Consider the following 17,941-nt stretch of genomic DNA (forward strand, 5'->3'; position numbering starts at 1 on the left):
GAGTTTTTGTTTCATTTAATCCTCACAGTAACTCTATGATGTAGGTTTTAGGGTCCCTACACTCCCACTTTACATATGAGAAACTAAGGCTTAAAGTTTAACAGGTAAAAAGGAAACTGTCAAGTTCCTGACAGCATTGGAGACAGTAAAGTACTCATTCTTTCCCCTGTACTTAAGTAGCGCCCCAAGATCACCTGGTTATTAAATGGCAGAGCCAGGATTCAAACATAGGTCTTTGACTCTCAAGCTTTCTCCCAGAAGACAGTCAGCATGTCAGAATTTCTGCAGCTCAAAATGTTGACCAGCCACCCCTTTGTAACTGTAAGACGATGGAGGATTGGCATTTTGCCTTGTAGGTTGTATTTTGCCTACACCTCACTGCAGTGCGGGGAAGGTGGGCACGTAGCCAAGCTTTGTTGTGGTTTGCTTGGCTGCCCCAGTCACTGAGAGCTCAACCAGAGAGGCTCCTGCAGGCCAGGGGGCTGTGGCTTGGTGGGCAGGGGTACCTCTCCTTTTATACGTAGGCTGAAAGGTTCAGTCCATGATGGAGACTGAAGTGGCGAGTAGGAGGAACTCGGGGCCACGTGGCCTCAGTGCTGTCGGTGGTGGAGACGGTGGGGTGGAGTTAGGGTCTGAGATGAGATGGAAGGAGGGCTGTCGGGTCCTGGTCATGTGCCTGGCACTGAGCCTGGCATTTCATATGTGTTGTCTCACTGAAACCTTACAACAGCCTGTGATGTGTGTACTACTATCATTTGTTCCCGTTTTACAGATGAAGAAATTGTTCCCTTTATCTAAGGTAGTAGTTTCAAGGACTCCTCAAGTACATCAAGAGTCTGTTGGACGTCAAAGCTCGTGCTGTTTTCATTGTTACATTGTGAGGAATGCTAGGAACGACCAGCTGAAGTGGCAGAGTAATTGGCAAGAAAGGAATAGGGAAAACCCTCATTTAAATGAGGCAGCATGGGGAATTCCCTGGCGGTCCAGTGGTTAGGACTCGTCGCTTTCACTGCTGAGGGCGTGGGTTCAATCCCTGGTCAGGGAACTAAGATCCTGCAAGCCGTGCGGAGTGGCCCCCCCCAAAAAAATTAATTAAAAAATAAACAAACAAATAAAGGAAGCAGCATGAATTTGCAATAGGTTTGTTTGAAACCACCCCCCCCCACCCCCCCTTTTTTTTTTAAAAAAGTCAGTTATCCTCTGGAGTGGAAATGGAGAGAAAGCACAGAGAGGACGATTGGTGGTGATCCAGGCTCAGGATAAGCATGTCGAGCACATTGGAAACTTGAGAGAGCCAGGGGATCGAGCGAGTTCTTGACATTGCTCAGCCTGAAGAGAGAACGTGAATGAACAAGGAAACCGCCCCCAGAGAAAGGAGAACGATGGTTGGGTCAGGGTGGGAAGATGCTTTATTGTCTTTATAGTGGTTATCACCACCCAGCATACATGTGTTTGTGGATTGCCTGTCTTCTCAGGTGATACATAGGAGAAGGGATTCTGTCAATTTTGTTCACAACTTTTCCCCAGTGTCTAGAACAGTGACTGACACGTGGTAGGTAGGCAATAAAATTTTAAAAATAAATGAATGAATGAACGAATGGACTGCTGAGTTGAGAGCAGTTTGAAAAAGAGCAAGTAGACCAGAGAGTTTCTATTTTCATCACTTTATGGCTGACATTTCCGTGCTGAAGATTTTCACTGAGGGCCCGGTGCTGTCCCAGCAGCATGCTAGTAGCTGGAGGTTACAGTTTTGTGGAGAGAATACTAAGACATAGGTCTTTCCCTTAGCGAGCTTACTGTCTGGTCGAGGAGGCCCACCTTTACAAAGAACTAATAGTAGTCAATTGCATAAGTTAAGTTCTAGGGCATCAGGCATTGTTGGTAAGTTGATAATTCTAGCCGGATGAAGGAAAGTTTGTTGATTTGCAAAGCAGTGGCTGAGGTAAAAGCACCAGATGTGGAGCAAGTTCAAGGTGGACTTGGGAACTGTGAGTGGCCTGTTTGGCCAGAGTGCAGGGTACCAGGGAAGTTAGGGCAGCAAGGTTGGGATCAGGTGGTAAAGGGCCATGACTGCCATGGTAAGGAGCCTATTGCCACCAGACAACAAGGAAGCATCAGAAAGATTTTGAACAAGGCAACAACCTGATCGATCCCATTTCAGGGAGCAGACGTGGCTTCATGAGGAGGGTAATTTGATGGAGCCATAGGAGTAGCACTTAGGAAGCTCCTGCACACCTGGTGGGAAGTTCCCAGAGCCTGGTGTAGGGTGGAGGCCGAGACTGATCGAAGTAGCTTCCACTTAGTGAGCAACTCTTTGTGCCAGACCTTGTGAAGAAGTGGTTGTTAACCCATTTTACAGATGAAAAATTTGAGACTCATACAACAGGTACTTCAGCTACTAAGATACAAGGGCACGCAGCTGATGAAGACAGATGAAACGGAGGAGGAGGAGGAGGAGGAGGAGGAGGTCAAACTAAAGAAGGCAGAGAATCGGTCTGGGTGCCTAGGAGCCTGACAGTGATTAAAATAAGGAATTTTTTTCCTATTCAGTGGTTCAGTGGGAAATACATTATTCAGTATCTACTGTGTGTCAGACATTGCGTGGGCTAGGCAGGCAGAGGTGAAGAAAGTCATCCCTCCTTAGTAGGGAGCTTGTAGTCTGACAGGAAGATGGGGGCAAATACGCAGCCACACAAGGAGACAAAAAGAAAGCTTCTGTAGCAAGAAGAGCTTTTGTGGGGGGAAAGAAAGTTCCAGTCTGGAAGGTAAAAGATGGTTATCGGTACAATATTTTCTTGCCGCAAAGGGATGGATTAATTTTGTGTAATTCACAGTGAATTTTGTGGATATTAAGGATGTTTTCTCCTATGAGAACTTTGCACTTGTAATTTCTTGCTTAAGTGGATCAGCATCTTATCTTAAGGGCTTGGCATTTAACAGCCGCAAGCTTTTAAAATGTCTTTTCTAGAAGTGTTTGAACTGACGTGACTACATGGATCCTACTGTCTCTTTTTCCTTTCTTCATCGTGGTCAGTATTTTCCAACTGCTCATTGGGTACAAAGTCCAGAGAGCACTAAGGACTTTGTAGAGAGGACGTAGTAAGAAAGATGGAGCCCTGCCTTCCCAGAGTTTCCAGAGAAACTCAGAGAGTTTCTCAGAGAGAAATGGCAGGCTGGGATTTGCCACAAGCCTCGTATCCCATCTGTACTGGTAACACCTACATATGGTCTAGCAGCAGCCCTGACGGTTTTGGAGGGAGTTTGGCGCCCAGCCCCTTGAGCTGACCAGGCTGAGGAGGAGGCGGGGGAGGTGGCCTGGCAGGGAGGTTGTACTTGGAAACGTGGAAGAGATGCTCAAGTCTCAGAGTAGAAAGGGGGTGGCTCCTAGGGACCGGCCCGCGCTCGGAGATGAGGCACGGGGGAAAGGGAAAAGGAGGTGACGGTGTCACCTTTAAGTGCGTTGCGCGCCCACCGCACGCTGAGGTGTGCTGTGCCTTAGCTCACGTAGTACTTGAGTAGTCCTTCGAGGCAGGCTGAGCGTCCGACTTTACAGGTGAGAATCTGATGCTCTGGGAAGTTATCTGTTTTGCACAAGTTCCCTTAGCTGGGACGTGACCAGCTAGGCCTTAATCCTAGTGTGTCACGCCTCGGGCTGCCCCTTTCCTCCCGGTGGGCTGCAGGAGGGGATGCTTATGGGCAGGATGGCTAGGAGGAGGGGCTGGTGGGCTGAGAAAGCGGGCCCGCCCTGTGCCAGGGAACGCGGCTGGGGAGAGGGTGGAACAAGGGAAGGGTGGATTGGCAAAGGCGGGTGCCGCTGCCAGCCTCCCGATGCTGGTGTTTGCCTGTGTTCCTGGCATTTGTGCAGGCTCGTCGGCTCCCCTAGGTCATCTTTCATGCGACCTCTTGAGTCAGTTTGCACCATTTGCTGGAATGTATACGTATGTGTTTCCCTTGCTCGTTCTGCCCGCATTTGTTGACAGCTGCTTTTTCCTTCTCCTTTGTTCTCTCCAGCCTCTGCGAACTGGGGTTTTAGTCTCAAGAGAGCGCTGTCTTACTCTTTCCTGTAGGGTTGTGTTTCAGATGCCGATGCCGGGCCTTGAGAGTCCCTGGCGAGCCGGGGGTACAGAGAAGCTGGGTTGGTTGCTGCCTTTGCATTCTGATCTTGCATCCAATACGCTGCACATCTTTGAAGAAGAGAGTTGTTTAGATCTGGCTGATTGAGCAACTCGGGGCTTTTTAATTGTGTCAGGCTAGGTCTTATCAAACTGCATTGACTTAAGTAATGTTCCACGTCAGGACCTACAGCTTTATTACACGGAAGCCTCGTCATTTCACTGTCATCCTAAGCACATCTCATTGCCCAACAGAAAAGCTTTAGATATGACTGAACCCCCCCATACCCGGAAACATCCAGTTTCCACCTGAGTGGCTGCTGGTCCCAGACCCTTATGAAGCGAGTGCAGCCATGCGTCCTTTCCAGTCAGTCGCTGAACGTTTTATTGTCTGGTTATAACTGTGTAGAGAATAAGGGAGCTTGATGCGTGTCCTTCCCCAGCTTCTAAGTATCACTAGTCAAAACGATGGTAAACATTATGCTTGTTTTCCTTTACTGCACGAATGACACTTAGAGAAAACTAACTATAATGACGTCAGCTATGCAGACTTTTACTTCAGTGCCACACAAGAGTATCTGTGATTTCGACTCTGGGAATCTCAGTCTCCTGGGCATTCTTTTTTTTTTTTTTTTTCTTTTAAATTAATTAATTAATTAATTTATTTATTTTTGGCTGTGTTGGGTCTTTGTTGCTGTGCTTTCTCCAGTTGCCGTGAGCGGGGGCTACTCTTCGTTGTGGTGCACGGGCTTCTCATTGCAGTGGCTTCTCTTGTTGCGGAGCACGGGCTCTAGGCGTGCGGGCTTCAGTAGCTGTGGCACGCAACCTCAGTAGTTGTGGCTCGCAGGCTCTAGAGCACAGGCTCAGTAGTTGTGGTGCACGGGCTTAGTTGCTCCGCGGCATGTGGCGTCTTCCCGGAGCAGGGCTCGAACCTGTGTCCCCTGCATTGGCAGGCGGATTCTTAACCACTGTGCCACCAGGGAAGTCCCTCTCCTGGGCATTCTTGTTAGCTTGAATAGCTTTCTATACTTAGAAAAGAGGGAGCAGAAATCTTTAGGTTAATACTTAAGTCACCACAGGATGAAAAGTTTTTAACTTCTCTAAAGGATGGGTGAGGGCGCCCTCCGGGACCAGCCCTGTGGGCCCAGGGATTCCCCCTCTGGTGGCGTGTGGCCTGCTGGTGGCTGGCACAGGCCTCGGTCAGACGTCGCTGGGCTCGGTCAGCCTGTGGGGCGAGAGGCTGAGGATTTGCTTCCTGTGAGCTGAGCAAGCCTTCACGAGTCGTGTTCTCTGCGATCCTGGGAGGAGCTGCTGCCTGGTGGTACCAGCTTGCCTGCCGGGCGCTCTTGTCGCCCGTCTGAGACACCCTGTACTTTCACAGACCAGAGCTCCCTAATCACGTCCAGAGGGCCTCCTGTAGCTGACTAAATATTTGTCCTGGGTAGGCTCTCAGGCACCACTGCGTTCCCAGCACTCTGAGTGGGCCTTCCTGGGGTGGGGGGGGGCCCTGGGCCCCAGCCTCTGCAGACGGGGCGCTGGGTTGGCAGTTGGGGGATGGAGAGCCAGGCCCTTGACTCAGCCCAGCTGTAGGCTCGCCTGGGGCTGAGTTAGGCAACGTGAGCCTGACTGTGGGCACGAAACTCAGACAGACCTCGAGTGTGAATCCCAGCTCCACTCTTCACTGCCTGCCCTTTAGGATGGGACTTAAATCTCTCTAGGCCTCAGATGCTTGGTCTGTAAAACAGGGAGGTGCGCGAATACCTACTTTGCGGGCTTGCTTTGAGAATTAAATGACAAGCCAAGTCTAGCTCTAGCACACAGTGGCCCCTCAATAATTTAATTAATAACATTAGTAGTAACAACAGTCACCACCATAACCTTTGTGCATTTGCTTTCTTATCTCAGCAATAAAGTAGAAAGAATCATAGTTCAGGATTTGAATCCTGACTCTTATCATTGGCTTGTATCTCCTAGCAAGAATAATTAAAACACTGAACACTTATTGAAGACTCATGTGTCAGATATACTAAATGCATTATCTCTTAACTTTACAACAATCCTATGAGGCAGTTGCTGTTACCGCCTTGCTTTACGGTTGAGGAAACTGAGGGCCAGAGAGGCTAAGTTACACCCCCAAGGTGACGCCACAAGAAATGGAGGAGGGAGACAATAAAAATGCGGGGCTTTTTTATCCTGAAGCTGGTAGTCTTAATTAATAGCCTCCATTTCTCTATCAGTAAAGTGAATAAAGTAAGCCTCCGACGGAACACTCCACGTAGTGTCCTGTATCTGGATACATGATGCCCACAGGGGCTGCGCCACCTCCGAGTGGCTTTTACCTGGAATCTGCAAGGTAGCCTGCACCCGCAGGGAGAGGAGGAGCTCAGTAAAAGTAAGAGTGATGGGGGAGCTCTCGCCCAGCTCCCATCGCACTGTCTTGTTCTCGCTGTCTGACGTGGTTTCCTCTGCCTCTTGCTCTAAGCAGCAGACCTGCTTGGACTGTAAGAAGAATTTCTGCGTGGCCTGTTCGAGCCAAGTGGGGAGCGGGCCCCGCCTCTGCCTTCTCTGCCAGCGCTTCCGAGCTACAGCCTTTCAGCGGGAGGAGCTCATGAAGATGAAGGTGAAGGACCTGAGGGACTATCTCAGCCTGCATGACATCTCTACCGAGACGTGCCGGGAGAAGGAGGAGCTGGTGTTCTTGGTGCTTGGCCAGCAGCCTGTAATCTCCCAGGAGGGCAGGACTCGCGCCCCCAGCCTGTCCCCGGACTCCCCCGAGCAGCAGGCCTTCCTGGCCCAGCCTCACACCAGCACAGTACCTCCCACCTCACCCGGCCTCCCTTCCTCGGCCCCGGCCCAGGCTCGGGACCGGCAGCAGGTACGGCCCGTTGGCAGCCACACCGCCTCTGCCGGGTGGAGGGCTCGCTTTCCTCTCCCGCCTGCACCGTGGGAGCCACCGTGGGAGCGGGGCAAGGTTAAGTGTCTGGATCATGTGACGCCTTTCTGCTTACTGATGAGGGATGATGTTTTCTGGACATCAGACTCACGTGTTGGCCTTTTTCAGGGGTGTTGATGCGCGCTACTGGGTGTTTGTGTTTTTTGTTTGTTTTCAGTACGTACATATCCCAGTTAGAGAGTTTTAAAAAATGCATTTTTCCAGAAATATTTTGAGAGAACTCACTGGTAGTCTTTGCATGTAGTTCTGTTCAGATTGCCCTCCTACTTACTCACCTTTGTTGTGGTCTTCCTTTGTTGTGGCCGGATGGGGAACTCCGTTCCTCAGTGACCGTCACAAGGCACAAAGGAAGAAAAGGAACATGTAGAGGGAAGGGAGAGTGGGGAAACACTGTGACTAAGACAAGGGCGCTGCTTCTCTTGCCAGCCTCTGTCTGGGCGGGGCAGTGGTTGGCGGGCTATTGAACAGTAAGCAGCCTTACCAGCATCCCTAGTGGGGCCTGGGAATGGTAAGCTCAGAGCAGCACATCGACTGAAATATGAACCAGGCATGGAAAGTACAGAAATGAGTAACACATTGCTTCTGCGCTGAGAAAGCCCCTCCAAGGGGGAGGGTAGACGCAGAAACCAACTATTGGATTAGAGTGACGCAGGCGGACCTCACCGTTGTGTAAGGCATGGTGGCGTCCCGTAGATATACGTTAAGTGCCTTAGTGAGCCTTTTACTTACATGGCTTGGGCAATAGTGGGAGGATTAGGACCTAAGAAATCCGGTTTCCACATCCGGTTTGTCACTGACTCTTGGGTCAGTTTGGGTGAGGTTTGAGCCTATAACAATGAAATGGGGTTAGTAATCCGGACCACTTTTGCTCTTGCCAGGATGTTGGGAGGACTGCCTAGCGTGATCTCACATCTAAAGGGCTTTGAGCCGCCTCGAGCAGGCACGTGCCAGTGTTGTCAGTTCCCACACAGGATGTGGATGGCTGCTGCCTCTTGTTTATGATCACCTCCTTTGCCAGGATGGGGCCCCCTGATTCAGCTCTGACGAGCACTGAGGCATAAAGGCCACTGTGATAGCATGCTTTACCTTCAGGAAACTCAGCAGCTCCCTTGTTGGCTTGAGCCTGCTTTCTCCCCAGCGCGCTCTGGAGTTTAACTCTTCCCTCAGCTCTGGCTCTGTCTGCTGGACAGGTTTGGGCTCCTGCTTTGACTTCCTCCCTTTGCTTGGTTAAGTGCTTTCTCTCTGTTTATGGGGAGCCAGGAGAGTGCCTTGAGGGATTTTTTTTTTTTTTTCCCTCAAGAACCTTCAGGTGGCTTTTCCAACGAAAGGAGTCGGTTTTAAGCTTCCCTTCATTAATCAGAAGTTTCCAGACTGCACCCACAGGTGACACTGTGTACCGGATCTCATTGGGTACTTCTCTGATGTTTTCAGAGGGCCTTCAGGTCAGCTCACATCCCCTGTTCTGGTGAGGTCTGCATTTTGTCATCCAGAAAAACAGGGGAAGCGAAGTAACTTGTGCGCGGCTGCCCGACGATTCTACAGCGAGCTGCACCCAGGATGCAAATCTGCTTGTACCACTCGCCCTACCAGGGCCCTTTCCTGTACACTTTAATGTCCTGGCAGTAGTTGCTGATGAAGGAAGTGTGTGGAATAAGCACAACTGTGGACACATATTCGTTGTAGATTTTGGGTTAGCCAGTGGGCAAACTGAAAAGACAGGAGCATACTTTGCAGCATGAGATCTAGTTTCTCTTTCCTGGAAAAGAAAGGACATACAAGAAGCTGTCTACTTAGGACGACGTTAGGCTCTGAAAGACTTTTTGTAACTCCAGGGTGACACCAGGAGGCCAGTGTGTACCACACTGACGTAAATCTAAGAGAAAGCTAGACATTGTTTTGGATGCATCTCCGTACACGTGTGCTATATGTGGGAGCGTATCGTCACTTGGCATTTTTGGTGGTGGTGGTGATTTGTACTCTTCATTGCCACTGTAGTTGCTTGCCTGTTCTTAATTAGCTCCGTATTATGCATCCTAATCTGAGATGAGCGGCTAGAGGCAGTGAGTGACTTGTTTCCCAGGTTGTCCCTTTACTGAGACCAGTGGAAAAGGCCTGTGAGCTCAGACACCTCTTTGCTCTGGGCTCACACCAGGCCCTTTGCCTCTTGGGAGCAGTGGGTGAAGAGGATCTAGTTAAGGGATTTGTGGCTTCAGTGGTGATGGGATTAGGAGGCTCACAGTTCTGACTACTCTGTGGCAAAACCTGAAGGAGTATCTAGGAGGAACATTTTGAGAAGTTAGAATTCTAAGCAGAATGAAACTTCTTAAGGACAGGCGTTTGTCTTATATAGTCTCAGGCTAATAATAATTTCCGACCAGGTTTCAAGACAGCTCTCAGTAATAGTGTGCCCTGCTGGTTGGAGCATATTTCTAGAATGTGAGAGCAGCAACTAGCCAGAAGAGAGGGGTAGGGTGGTGAGGGTCTGGAAACTTTGTCTCATCCAGGCCAGATGAGGAAGTGGGGGAGATTTTGTGTGGAGGAAGGGAAGATATGATATGAACAGCTGGGAAGAAAATAGTTGGCATTGGTCTGGGGGCAGAACCAGGGACGGTGGGCAGAAGTTGTCGGGAGGGTAGTTTGGGGTCAGTATCAGGAAAAAACTTGACAGCGGTCCAGCACAGGAGTGGACGTGTGATCTTCCTTTGACTTGGAGTGTTCAAGCTGAGACTAAATTGACGGTGAGTGGCGGTTAATGCCGTCCCGGTGGTGGGCAGAATTAATGCATCTTGTTCTAGAGTTGAAATCTATTTCTATTGCTTCCCTGCCTGACAAAGTCAGTGTTGAAGAGCAGGCTTTGTAATGCTGTTATGCGAGACTCCAGATTTCCGGGGGAGATGGGAATGCGTTCTGGATATGGTGTGGGCTGGCAAGAGGCCCATGCTATCCCTGGGACATCTCTGTGGATGTGATGGCACCTTTCTCTTCCCACAGGCCAATGGCCATGTGTCTCAGGACCAAGAGGAACCCGTCTACCTGGAGAGCACAGCCAGAGCACCTGCTGAGGATGAGACCCAGGTGGGGCCCCTGCTTGGGTCTGTGCCTTTGCCTTTGCTCTTTCACTGGCGTTCTTAGGCTGTTATTAATAAGGAACCTCTTGGCAGACTCAAAGTGGAGAGAGGAGAATCAGTGTGTGATGATAGTCCTTCTGAAATTCTGTTTTCAGGGGTGGAGTTTAGTGTTAGCAATCCAGATTAACCTTTGTGGCTGTCGGTGTGTTAGTGTGGAGTTGTGAGTCACAGTGGAGTCACAGTGGAGACGGGGGAGCCACATGGCCCATTAGTTTCCAGTCTCTTGACTTTCTAAGAGCTGCCAGAGGGCAGGCTCCCGGTGCCGCTGTGCAAATCTTGTTCTTTTCTTCTGCTTCTAGCACACAGTAGCCATTGTTAGGGGAAGGAAGTCAGATAATCAGGAGGAGAGATGGGAGGAAGTTCAGGCCTCAGCCGTGGCGGGCCCAGTGCCCAGGGCACAGCCATCGGGGCCGTGGAGCTATTGTCACGGGTGCGGGTGCGTAGAGAGGCTGCTCGCCCGGGAGGTGGGCTCCTTCGTGGGAAAGCAGAACTGTCTCCAGGGGAGAAGGACCGACACCATTCTCGGTGGTTTCTGGTGCTGCCGCGTTTAGTCGTCACAGCAACCCTGTGGGGCAGGACTGCTGCCTCTTCTTCATGGAGGGGCAGTTGGGCTCCGAGAGGTGAGCCACTTGCCTGATACTATTCAGTACTAATCAGCAGAGGAATCAGGATTCAAAGCCAGGGCCACCTGCCTCAGACTGCTGCTCCTTCTACCGGGTCGTGCTGCTGGGCGGGTCAGGCCGCTGCGCCTGAGCTCAGGGCTCGGGTCAGGAAGAGACCGTGGTCTCTCTTGCGATGCAGGGCACCATGCCGGCTACTGCTCCTGTGCCTACTCCTCTTGAGGCCAGTCACCCAAAGCATGGGGTGATGAGTGCTCTGGGGTCCTGGGAGGGAGGGCCTGGGTTGGGGGAGCTGAGCCCACCGATCTCATCTTTGCCTTTGCAGTCTGTTGACTCAGAGGACAGCTTCGTCCCGGGCCGGAGGGCCTCTCTGTCTGACCTGACCGACCTGGAGGACATTGAAGGTCTAACCGTGCGGCAGCTCAAAGAGATCCTGGCTCGCAACTTCGTCAACTACAAGGGCTGCTGTGAGAAGTGGGAGCTGATGGAGAGGGTGACGCGGCTGTACAAGGATCAGAAGGGACTCCAGCACCTGGGTGAGGGGCCGCCTGGGTGACAGCTGCACGGAGTTCCAGAGTGCTTGCTGTCTCGCTTGAGAGTCGACATCGACCTGACTAAATTTCCCCACTTTTAGCCCAGGAAGGAGTCACCTTACACATCTGCAGCCTCTAATAATAGCTGTCCTTTGGAGTTGAGGGCTGGGATTGGGTTAGGCATCATGTACATGTATTTAATCTTCAGGGCAGCCTGTGAAATAGGCGTTATTAGTGTCTTCCTTTTATTGTAGAGCCCAGATTTGAACTGAGGATTTCCTGGTCCAAGTCCATGGCCTTTCCCCCCACACGTCGCCCCTGCCATACTGACTACTGCCTCTACCAGTACTCCTTCTTTGCACACACGGTGCAAGAACACTGTGTCCTGCCTGCACTTGGGCTGTTCATTTCCCAAAGCATGGTATCATTTTCAGCGATGCCCAGTAAAATATCAAGGTCTGTGCTCAGATGAGTTTGGGAAAAAAAAAAAAAAAAAAAGGAAACTTTATGTCCCTGCTGCTGATTCATGGTGGATGAATAATGGAACAGTAAAGGCAGAGAAGTCCTGCAGAAGAGAGAGGAGTTGAGCCGTGTGGAACTCTGCATTTCCTGAAGTGACTTCACTCAGAACCTACCCCCGCCCCCCAACACCCCCTCCCCAGCTGATTTGGTCCTGCAGGTCGTTCTGACTCCTTGCCTGCTCACAGTTGAGGTCAGATTTGGGGCTCTCCTCTCCCAGAAGTTCAGATTCATCAGAGTTAGGGGACATCTGACTGGTCACCTGATCACAGACTCTCCCCTTTGGGATCGTCCCCAGAACCTCCCTAGAGTGGCGAGGACCTGGGACTAGGAGATGGCTCCGCCGGGGGGCTGCATCCCGACTCCCTGGCCGACTGGAGCAGACTGTCCCTCCTTTCTTGACTTTAGTGCTGGCTTCAGAAGCAACAGAAAAGGACCTTGTGCTTATGCAGTAGCCTTCCTGCTTGGCAGTTTTGTTCATGGCAAAGCAGTGGAATCTTTCTTTTCTAAGACTAGACCAGACACCCCGGCAGGAGCTGTGTGTGAGTCCTCCGCACGTAGGGGGAGTGAGGAGGGCGGGTGTTCTGTCTGGGCTCTTGGCCGGCCTGGTTCCCAGCGGGCGAGCAGTCAGAGTTCGGAAGTGAAGGCAGGGTGGCTGGAGACTTTCCTCGTGCTGTCACATATTCAGACGCCTTCTTTCTCTTTCCTTTCCAGTGTGTGGTGCTGAAGACCAGAACGGTATGTAGTTGTTCCTGTTTGGGAACAGGCTTAGGCTCTTAGCTCTTCTGTCCTTCCCCTCCTTCAGCCCTGATTCCTGTTAACAGTCTAAGAATTCTGAGCATGTCAGCGTCCATAGAGGATGTGGGGGAATTTACTGGGAACCAAGGCTTCTCAGCATCTCTAGAAATTCTCATCCCCGTCCCCGTGAAGGGACAAGAGTGGCAGGACACCTAGGGGCAGCCTGATCTGCACGCCTCTGGGTTGTCAGAGCTCAGAAGCCAGCATCTGTAAAACATTCAGCAAAGCAAGTGGTGGCATGTGGCACATCCGGTGCATTTCCCACACTCCTGGGGCTAAGGCACTCCCTCCCCTATAGTTTTCACTCCCTCTTGGTCTGAGTGGGGAGGGTTTCTGTGTACACCTTCAGGGAAATCACTTGGGATGTTTATCAGCTTCTGGTACCAACTAAAAAGAAAGGGTGGTGGGGACTTCCCTGGTGGTCCAGTGGTTAGGACTCTGCCCTTCCACTGCAGGGGGCGCAGGTTCGATCCTGGGTCGGGGAACGAAGATCCCACATGCCTCACGGTGTGGCCCAAAAAAAAAAAAAAAAAAAGAAAAGGGTGGTGACCTGAGAGCCTTGTTTGTACAGGGCTGGGTAGTGGTTAGAACTGCTCTGGGGATAGATCGGGAAAGGTGTTACGTATGGTGCTCATTGTGGCGCTCAGCTGCCATAAACTCACCCGTGTGTTAAAGACCACCACTGGGCCTTTGGGCACCTCCAGAACACACTGCAGGAATCTTGACTGCAGATCCAAATCATTCTAAAACATGCTAGACCTTCTTGAAAGCCTAAAGGCTACATGGCTGTTTTACTAAATAACAAATTTGGAGAGCCTTCTGAAAAAGTTTTAAAGTGCTTTGCAGGCCCCTACACTTCTGAGAACATCCTTTCTTGGGGAAGAGCTCACAATCATATAGCTCAGAATGGGGCACAGTCTTCTGGCTGATAAATTCTCAAGAGTTGAACTCCCCCAAATCATTTGGAGTTCTAGACCCATTCCCTCATCTGATACCAAGATCGGGCCAATCCACTTGGTGTCTTTCTTTTTCTGATTCCCCGGAAGAATGCTGGCAACTGAGTTGATGAATTCGTTAATCCTGATAGAAGCAATCAGTAATGAAATTCTATAAATTACTCCAGCTCATCTTAGGTATTTATATAGTTCAGTTGTTTCCAAACCTTCCCTGTTAGGGCCAACAGCTCCGCAAAGAGGTAAATAGGTTTCACTGCCTCTTACAGCCAGCCCTCCTCAAGTGTTTCTTGACTTTTTGAATAGTCTAGGGAACAGGAAAAGAAAGTGCAGAAGCAATGGAGTGTGAGAGAATTCCCTGTGGAACCGTAGAGGTGGCTGGTACGAGGCCAGTTGCCTGTTTATGGCTACCTGGTTCAGGCTACCATTTAAAACATGCTGGGGATGGTTGGCTTTGGGGAAGTGACGGTTTTTCTGTTCCTGCAGCTAGCCTAGGATGCTGGTCATGCCCCCTGTATCTTACCACTTGCACAAGCCAGTTAGCCTTGTCGAGAACTGTGCACTGAGCAGTTAATAACTATCTTGGCAGTCCCTGCCTTCAGGCCCCTTGCCCAGAAGCCCGCCTGCCTGGATTTGAATCCTTGGGCGAGCCACTTAACCCTTTGGTCTCAGTTGCCTCATCTGTAAAATGAGTAACAAGAGTACCTCCTTCATAGTTTTTGTGAGGATCCAATGAGTTAAAACATGCAAAGCGTTTAGGACCCTGCTAGCACCTGTAAGCTTGCAATAATGTGAGCTGTTATCATTCCCTTGGGAGATGTTCATTTGTCAGACATGTAGAGAGTACCTACCATGTGACTGGTTGCAGGGATTCAAAGATGAATATCAGACCTCAGAGCACATAGCAGTTGCTTAGTACATTATTATAGAAATTGATTGCATTTGTTGAATTTAGGGGCCCATAGTGTAGTGAGGAGACAAGTAGGCAAACTCAAAAATTCTCATGCAGTGTGATGAGCAGTCATGAGGGTGTGAATAAAGCCGTGTGTGGGGAGCAGAGAAGAGGGGGCCATAATCTCTGCCGGGTTCTTGCAGCATGACGTCTCCTCAGAGGAAGCCTGGCGGTAGTCTGTGGCATGGCCCAGGGGCTCCCGTGATCCTTGGCTTTATTAAATTGGGGATATGTTTACATATAAGCCTCATGATCCTTAGTGAGCCATTCATTACAGCTCCATTTATATCTAAACTTTTCTGAACCAGTTTTATCTTTTCATCATGTTCTGCCTCAGAGAATATTGAGTCCCTAAGTGCCACTCACTGGCTGTATTACAGCCTCAATTGTCTGAAAATTATTTCTTTTAAGCTTTGAGGACTTTGCCTTATTTAGTTCTCATGTTCTGGGGACGTCTTTGATCTACAAGTACTTGACTCTTCAAATCTATAGCCTGACCTGTAGAGGTGCAGATTAAACAAGCAAGTGGAATTAACTACCGGGGAAAAGTTTTCTTGGAGTTCTGTTTGAGTGAAGTATGTGGATTTGGGGGGGCTGTTCCCAGTGTGCCTGTTCTCCCCCTGTCCCCCAACCCCGTACACTTAGACAGTCTTCTTACTTTCCCCTCTACCCCCTTTCTGCTGTGTGTGTCCAGGGGGAGCAGTGCCATCCAGCCTGGAGGAGAACCTGTGTCGGATCTGCATGGACTCGCCCATCGACTGTGTTCTGCTGGAGTGCGGCCACATGGTCACCTGTACCAAGTGTGGCAAGCGCATGAACGAGTGTCCCATCTGCCGGCAGTACGTGATCCGAGCCGTGCATGTCTTCCGATCCTGAGGGCTTGTACCGGCTTCTTCAGTGCCTTACAGGGACATAGCTCGAGGTGTCTGGGCCCACAGTTGGCCAGCTTGCAGAGGGGCAGCCTAACAAGAAAATCTGCAGTGTTCCCAAGACCAGGGCAAGCAAGATGCTGTGTCACCTCTGGGCATGCACAGATCGCACAGGCAAGTCCCTGTTTCAGCGATCTTGGGGTGATGATGGTAACTGATGGAAGAGAGGACTTTCTGGAATTTGGACCGTATCTTCTTCCCTTCCTCTGAGAACCTAAACAGTTTCACCCTTCCTCCTGTAGCCCACCCATCCCCCTGAGCTGCGTGCCTCTCTTCCACCCATCGGAAGTCCTGGTAGAAATGGCTCTCTTCTTCCCCAGCACATCTGGATTCATTTCTGGTCTCTCTGGCTTTCCGTGCTTTAACCGACCTTTGCTGAAATCTCTTGCTACATTACCTAAAATCCCATGTGTTTCTTCAGACCAAAAAGATGTTAGCTTCCCAGACCAATAGTGATCCTCCTTAGGACAGAATTTGGCCCAGTAAACTCATTTCTGGCGAGAAACGAAACACAAATGCTATTGAAAAAATTTGAAGTCGTTAAGAGTTGCTTCCTTAAGTGCTGGGATTGGAAGCTATCAGTCTCCTGACCTGACCTTGGCAGTCAACAAAGCATCTGGCTTTCAAACTGCTGGGAAATTCCAGCCTCTGCGCAAGACATGGTGCATCTCTGCTTCTTCTCTTGGGGCCTGACTTTGTGCCATCCTTAATTTTAGTTTATGAGAAAAGGGAAAGCGTTGGGTGGAAGCAGTGGCTTTCTGCTTGGCTTTGCCTTCTCCGACAGACAGCCTTAAACCACTTTCCCCTGAGCATGAGGTCCCTCTTTCCCATGGAGGTTTTAAACATGGTCTCACTGAAGGCACAGAGACTTTAAGCAGAGAGCCTCACGCTTCTCTAGCCAGACTTCTCATGAAGCTCCCGGAGACTGAGCACGTAAGACAGAGCACCTAAGAGGTATCAGAAGGTACTTGAACGAGGCTGGATTCAGCCCTTGAGCAGACAGCTGGAAGTCTTAGTTCCCCAGGTTGGTGGGGACTCCCTACTCCCATTTCCTTTCTCAGCCTGCTGATTTAGGGGCAGGTCAGGAAGAAGCATTCTCTAGGCCCTTTAGGAAGGGCCGTGCAACGAACAGGTGATGTTCTCGAGCCCTCTTAGGGTCTTTTCACCACTGGAAGAGCTTAAGTTTGCCGGAGAAGCTTAGCCAAGCACAAACGTACGTACTGTGTACTATCAGAAGAGCGGTGTGTGCTGCCGTCACCACTGGGCGAGCTATGCAAACCCTTGAACACCCGAAGGCCCCTGGCAGTGCCCCCACCCCCACCCCGTGCAGCCAAGATCTCTCAGACTGGAAGAACCAGTCATGACTTTGAAAGCAGTGGGAAACCTCTAAGGGGACCTGTTTATTGGCACAGACGTGTTTAATGCCGTCAACCACTAATCAATCTCTTTTGGGGGAGTGAAATAATTTTAAAGTGGTTGTCAGCTGAACACTGGACCGCTTACCTTGACATTATACCAAGTCCTGGGTGATTTGATTCTGGGCTACAGCCTTTGTAGGAACTGGGGGAATCAAGAAATTTCCCTATAAAGACATCGTCTTTCACCTTTCTGCTGGACAGTAAATACTATAGTTTACAGTGCCTACCAGTTTAACAAAGGATTCAGCTACTCCTCAATTACACTGTGAAACAGGTCTACATGTATGCAGCTCAGTTACAACCTAGCAATAACTTCAGGGCAGAAGCTGGCTGTCTCCCTACTTAAAACTTGCTTTCTCTGCTGCGGCCTTACCTCTCCCTACCTCCCAACTTCCCTCTTAAGACATGAGTTAATAATATCCTGATGGTTGGTTTGTTAACCTCAGTAAGAATTAGAACTGATGTCATTTACTCATTTTGGAGAAAGAACTTGCCTTGAAGTCTTCTAACCTCTTTTGGTGAAGGTTTCCATTTAGGAAAAAAAGGTGGCAAACACCTCCCCCCCCCCCCCCCCGCCGCTTTTTTGTATCTTCTTTATTCCTACACCAAGTAAAAGTTGGGAATTCTAAGATCCCATTTCAGTTACTATCTAACCTAGGTAGAAAACTTGAATTTTATCCTTGAATATTCTCTCCTGCTCCTCACAGGTCCTTGGTCTTAATTATCACGGAAATGTCTAATTCTTCCATTATTCCATGGCTTTTGCTGTGACTGTTCTGAGGTTTCAGTTGAGACTTGTTTTACAGACAGCTGACTGGTTCATAATACATTGGAATAGCTGGATCCAAACTAGTAAGAATAAGCTGTACAGGGATTAGCGCTCCATATAAAATGTATAAATTTGTTGAAATCTTTTGGATGTGAATGTGTTACTTCAAGTGGCTTATATTAAGATTTTCTCAAGACTTACTTGGGTGTTAAGAGCAAACCCAAATGTGTATTTTTTGTTACAGAGCTCTGCTTTAT

At 49.8% G+C, this 17,941-nt stretch overlaps 1 protein-coding gene across 5 annotated transcripts in view; it reads left to right on the forward strand.

Annotated features, from left to right (window-relative positions):
* Positions 1 to 17,825, forward strand: part of RFFL (ring finger and FYVE like domain containing E3 ubiquitin protein ligase) — a 68,748-nt gene extending 50,923 nt beyond the window's left edge. For 4 of the 5 annotated variants that reach the window (XM_068529571.1, XM_068529570.1, XM_068529573.1 and 1 more), the window contains 5 exons: positions 6,595 to 6,987; positions 10,057 to 10,140; positions 11,139 to 11,349; positions 12,580 to 12,603; positions 15,263 to 17,825. In XM_068529571.1, coding sequence (XP_068385672.1) covers positions 6,595 to 6,987; positions 10,057 to 10,140; positions 11,139 to 11,349; positions 12,580 to 12,603; positions 15,263 to 15,444 — 894 coding nt within the window. In that variant the 3' untranslated portion in view covers positions 15,445 to 17,825. The remainder of the gene's footprint in view (positions 1 to 6,594; positions 6,988 to 10,056; positions 10,141 to 11,138; positions 11,350 to 12,579; positions 12,604 to 15,262) is intronic. The other variant, XM_068529569.1, reaches the window with a different exon arrangement.
* The last annotated feature ends 116 nt before the right edge of the window (positions 17,826 to 17,941 follow it).

The sequence above is a fragment of the Eschrichtius robustus genome, chromosome 20 (genome assembly GCF_028021215.1).
Source record: "Eschrichtius robustus isolate mEscRob2 chromosome 20, mEscRob2.pri, whole genome shotgun sequence".
Classification (NCBI taxonomy): domain Eukaryota; kingdom Metazoa; phylum Chordata; class Mammalia; order Artiodactyla; family Eschrichtiidae; genus Eschrichtius; species Eschrichtius robustus.